Here is a 5,431-nt window from a genome sequence, read left to right as displayed (position 1 = left end):
ACAACTACGACAGCCAACGAACGACAGCCGAAACACGCAGGGCCCGTTAATCTCGGAGATGGCTTGCCTCCGCGGACGCACGGAATGTAGGCCCACGTCAATGAAGACAAGGTTAGAACACAGCCACACCGTTTTGCGGGAAGCACAAGTCTCTCAACGGCGACGTTTGGCACAGCACTGAGAACCAACGCCGCAGACAGGCGCAATCCTGCCATGCATGAGAACCGTATTCCTGGCTGCCCCCGACAAGGAAGAAGCTGTCCGGTAGGCGCATCGCACAGGAGGCCGCTGCGCCCTCTAACCCGCTACTGGTTCAGGCCGACAGCGCCTGAGAGGCGAGACTGGCCCCCTCCTGCAGGCCGGTCAGCTGCTCGCTCAGCTGCGCCAGCCGGCGCATGAAACTCCTCCTCGGCCGCCTGAGAGCCGACGGGCGGCGGCCGCCGGCCCTCGTCCCCGCCGCCGCCGCCGCCGCTCGACGGCTGTTGCACACCGCTGCCGTCGCCGGGCGCCCGCTGGTCTCCACCGGCGCCGCCGCTGGCCGGGCGCTGGCAGCCTCTGCCGTCGGCGGGCGCTCGCCGGTCGCCGCCGCCGCCTGCGCCGGCGCCGCTGCTGCCGCTGGGCCGCCGCTCGGCGTCGCTGGCGGCGGGGGGCGGTCGGCGCCGAGCCCGCCAGCGAGCCGAGCGAGATGTCGGGCAGCTCGCGCGGGAACGGCCGCGGCGGCAGCGGCTTCCGTTACGTCCAGGCTGAGCAGGCTGGCCTCGCGGCCGGCCCAGAGCGACGCCGGCCGGCCGCCTCCGTCGCCGGCGCCGTCCGGTCCTGGCCCGTCGGCCCTCGGCAGCGACTGCAGCTTGGACACGAGCGGGCCCAACGCCGGCAGCTCGGCGCTGGCCAGTTGCTGCAGCTGGCGTACGGCCAGGTCGTGCAGCGACCTGCGCACGCGGAGGCGAACCAGTGAGGCTGACGGGGCGCCGGCAGCTGGCCCGGCAGGCCAACGCACAGCTGTGAACGCGACTCGGTTTCAAGAACGCAGCGAACTGAAAATATCAGTTTTCGTATGCAAGTATCCGCTGCAATTAGTACCAAACTTATGTAAGAAATCCAACAGGTCGCATTGTTACTAGTCCCCGCTCGTGTCCTGGCCACCAATCTCCTCGCCCCCGTCCGGTACGCACTGGTTGAGGGCGGCGAGACGCTCCACCTCGGCGTCCCGCTCGGCCAGCGCCCGCCGCAGCTCGGCGTTCTCCTGCGCTCGCTGCGCTAGGCAAAGCTGCACCGCCTCGGCGTCCTGGGTGGGCGAGAAGCGCCGGTCACAGTGGCGCCGCAGGTCGCAGGGAGGGAGGGGCGCCGGCGCAGCGAACCGCCGCCGGCACAGCGGCGCCGCAGGTCACAGGGAGGGAGGGGCGCCGACGCAGAGGACCGCAGCCGGCACAGCGGCGCCACAGGTCACAGGGAGGGAGGGGCGCCGACGCAGAGGACCGCAGCCGGCACAGCGGCGCCACAGGTCACGGGGAGGGAGGGGCGCCGACGCAGAGGACCGCCGCCGGCACAGCGGCGCCACAGGTCACGGGGAGGGAGGGGCGCCGACGCAGCGGACCGCAGCCGGCACAGTGGCGCCACGGATCACAGGGAGGGAGGATCACCGGTCACGACGGACCGCCGCCGGCACAGCGGCGCCACAGATCACAGGGAGGGAGGGGCGCCGGCGCAGCGGACCGCCGCCGGCACAGCGGCGCCGCAGGTCACAGGGAGGGAGGGGCGCCGGCGCAGCAGACCGCCGCCGGCACAGCGGCGCCACAGGTCACAGGGAGGGAGGGGCCCTGCAAGGTCATGCAGCGTGGCCGCAGCGTCGATCGTCACAACACAGACAGGTGGGCAACACACGAGACCTATCTGCGTACTTCATACAATCCCAGGAGATCGGCCTGCAACGGCGGCCGTTTGCCGTCTACTTGTCATGCACTGAGCGCACCAAGACAAGAAAGCATTTGAGATCACATATAGTGAGATGGCAATTGTTCTTTCAAGGGCGCAACAGTCAAACGGCCTAAAAATACTCGCGCACTTTACATCACCCCACATTACACACTTTTGTCTGTGCATTGCGGCTTGTGGACAAGCCACCACAGAGCTCTAAAAATGATGGACTGGAGGAGTCCTTGTGAACAGAGAGACAGCGATGACTTACGGCACGAAAGGTACCCAGGATCTCTGTCTCGCTGGTGACCTGCGCCAGCACCTGGGACAGCTGCGTCTCGTGCTCCTCCCTCAACGCCTTCAGTTCGGCCGCGTGCGTGTCCTCCATCGTCTGGCGGGGGAGGGTCGGTCGTCAACGGAACCACGAAGGCCAGAGAGCCAGATGTCCTAGCAGGTGGACAGCCAGACGTCCTATCAGGCCGACAGCCAGGCGTCCTATCAGGCCGACAGCCAGGCGTTCTATCAGGCCGACAGCCAGGCGTTCTATCAGGCCGACAGCCGGGCGTCCTATATCAGGCGGACACCCAAACATCCCATCAGGCGGACAGCCAGACGTCCTATCAGTCGCACAGCCAGGCGTCCGTCAGGCCGAAAGCCAGGAGTTCTATCAGACAGACAGCCGGGCGTCCTATCAGGCGGACACCCAAACATCCCATCAGGCGGACAGCCAGACGTCCTATCAGTCGCACAGCCAGGCGTCCGTCAGGCAGCCAGCTATCAGACACAGCCGGCGTCCTATCAGGCGGACACCCAAACATCCCATCAGGCGGACAGCCAGACGTCCTATCAGTCGCACAGCCAGGCGTCCGTCAGGCGGACAGCCAGGCGCCCTATCAGGCAGACAGCCAGGCGTCCTATCAGGCGGACAGTCAGGCGTCTCATCAGGCAGACACTCAGGCGTCCTATCAGGCGGACAGTCAGGCGTCTCATCAGGCGGACAATCAGACGTCCCATCAGGCGGACAGCCAGGCGCTCCACGCAAACGCCGACAGAGGCTCCCTACTAACTGGAGATTCGCGACTCCTTCGCCTGCTGAGCGAAGGACATCCTACAAATGTCAGGGGCAGTAGCCAACCGAGTTGTTTCTGCCAGAGGGATAGAATTATTACGTCTATCTGCAAACTATATATGGCTTCACATTAACACCAATTCTTAAATAAGCGGCCAATGGCAGGCACTCATCAGACCAGTAATATTTTCCCCACATCTGGCCACGAGGGGGCGACCTTTGAAAGCCCCACAAATTTTGAAAGTCAGGAATGGTGGAAAGCGACTGTCCAATTGACTTGATTGGTACAACGTGCACTGAAGAACTGATTAGTCCATGACCACATATCCATGCTCATGCTCAGAGCAATCTATACTCATGCTTAGAGCAAGGGAAAGACAAGTCACTGTTTCCCTCATCAATACACATACATCCATGACAGCAGGGACACCAACTGCTCCCAATATCACAAGTAAGCTAACTGCAAGCCTTCTCGGTCAGCCAGCGACCCACCTGTACAGTGGAGAGCAGGTTCTCCTTGGTCTTTTTCAGCTCCTTGGCGTACTTCTTATACTTGGCCAGCTGATGCCGCACGTCGGCCAGCTCTGCCGAGCGCACCTCGGCCGCCGCGTCGCCGTCCGGCTGCGCCTGGCCGGCGTCTCGCTGCGCCTGGCCCAGCGTTTGCCGGTACTCCCGCATGGAGGCGCTCAGCGTCTGAAACTTCCTGGTCCCGGGGGCCAGCCGTCAGTGGCGCGGCGGAACGAGCACAGAACGCGCCTCGGAAGGGCCGGCTGGGCCAGCCGTGTCAGCTGGCCACCACGAGGGAGTCGTGCATAAAGCTCTAGGGTCATCTCACACATAGTTACACCAGTTTGCAAGACTTGAACAATGCCTGCTCCAATCCAAATGAGCGAAGGATGTCGTATTTCAATTGGCGTCAGGAAAACAAAATACGCTAGCAGCTTTGCAAGTAATTCCAGCATTATTTATGTATATTAGTATCCCCTACTGGGTATACACTGCACATCCAATGCCCACAGAAACAGCTATTTCTGCCTTCGAGCGGACCCCACCGGTTCAGGGGTCCCTGGGACCGCGCACGAGCAGCGCTCCCGTTCCGTCGGCGTCACCTCTGCAGCTCCTCGTTCTCCTCCTGGATCTCCTCGAGCCGGCGGCGTAGCAGGCCGTCGTCGCTGGCGTCAGAGGCGGAGGCTGGCACCGGCGGCAGCCGCACCGTCTCCTCCAACCGGCTCAGCAGCGGCCGAAGGTGCGCGATCGCTACCGGGTCAGACCGGACGCGTCAGCGAGCGGACCAGGTGAGAGATGCCGGGTCAGACCGGACGCGTCAGCGGGCGGACCAGGCGAGCACCGTCGCCAGCCCACAGCTTAGACGCTGCCACGTCAGCCGTCCGAGAGTGATGTGGCGCAGCAGCGCGCCACCATCCAGCCAAGGCAGCCGCACTCATCAAGGCGTGAAAGAGCTTGCGGAATGTTAGAAGTGTGGAGCAGTGGATGTATGTAATAAGACAGGTAGCACACAGAGCTGTGCGATGCGGGGAAGACGAAACAGTACTCGATGCTGAGTTGCAGGTGAAACCACACAAAGTGTCTCAGCACCTCCCACATCTCAAAATTACTTGCTGGCCATGTTACTGCGCGAAGTCAGAGATGGTATAAAAACACGCGCCCAAAAAAATCAAGCCGAGAGCTGGCAGTCACACATACCAGGGCGTTTCTTGATCTCCTGCACAAGCCGGTTGAGGTTTTGAGTCCACGTCCTGAACTCATCCGGCGTCACCTGGCGAGCGGGTTCGGCCGGCGGCACGGGCTGCTCCGGGGAGGCGCGGCCCGTCGGCAGCCGGGCCGTCGTCCTGCGCTCGGGCGGCGGCGCCGGCGCCTGGCCCCAGCCCCTCGTCGGACCGCGCGCCGGCGGCGCCGGCGGGCCGCCGCGGCCGCGCCCGGCCTGTGCGGCCCGGGCCGCTGGCGCCTCGGGCGAGCCGGTCCGCAGCTGGCGGCCGTCCACCGGCTCCAGCACCGGCTGCCAGCTGGGCAGCTGGCGGCCGGTGTGCGGCCGGCTGGGCAGCTTCATTGACAGCGGCCGGCCGTCCTTACGGACCGGAATGGCTGCGGGCCAGGCCGGCTCAGTGGTGGCTGATGGGCGCAGGCCGGCACCACGCTGCCGTGGTGCCTTCGACTTGATGAGCACCTCAACCAGTGTGTTAGAGTTCTGGTACACTGACCGGCGGATGATGTTTCCCTCGCCGGGTGGCACAATGGCCGTCATATCTGGAACACATGGTGTTAAAACAACACTGAAATCACACTTGACATCTGGGAAGATAAATTTTAATTTTATTTGCATGTCATCTCCAAGCCATTTGGTTTTAGTTTGAGCTCTGCAGATCATAATCTTGTATAATATTAATAATATGCTACCAAAATCTAGCAGTTTACCAAGGCACTTCATTG

The 5,431-nt window shown here is 63.3% G+C and overlaps 1 protein-coding gene across 1 annotated transcript; it reads right to left on the bottom strand.

Moving 5' to 3' along the window:
• Positions 1-313: 313 nt before the first annotated feature.
• LOC119093368 (uncharacterized) lies at positions 314-4,200 on the bottom strand. The gene is made up of 6 exons (XM_037216324.1): positions 4,093-4,200; positions 3,476-3,686; positions 2,186-2,305; positions 1,173-1,285; positions 830-929; positions 314-379 (listed from the first exon to the last, which is right to left on the bottom strand). The coding sequence occupies exons 2-6, from the start codon at positions 3,659-3,661 to the stop codon at positions 314-316; spliced, it is 585 nt and encodes a 194-aa protein (XP_037072219.1). The 5' UTR covers positions 3,662-3,686; positions 4,093-4,200.
• Positions 4,201-5,431: the final 1,231 nt, after the last annotated feature.

Source organism: Pollicipes pollicipes, unplaced genomic scaffold (genome assembly GCF_011947565.3).
Source record: "Pollicipes pollicipes isolate AB1234 unplaced genomic scaffold, Ppol_2.1 Scaffold_4002;HRSCAF=4701_pilon_pilon_pilon, whole genome shotgun sequence".
Lineage (NCBI taxonomy): Eukaryota > Metazoa > Arthropoda > Thecostraca > Pollicipedomorpha > Pollicipedidae > Pollicipes > Pollicipes pollicipes.
The sequence above is the reverse complement of the archived record's forward strand: the minus strand, read 5'-3'. Positions and strand labels throughout refer to the sequence as shown.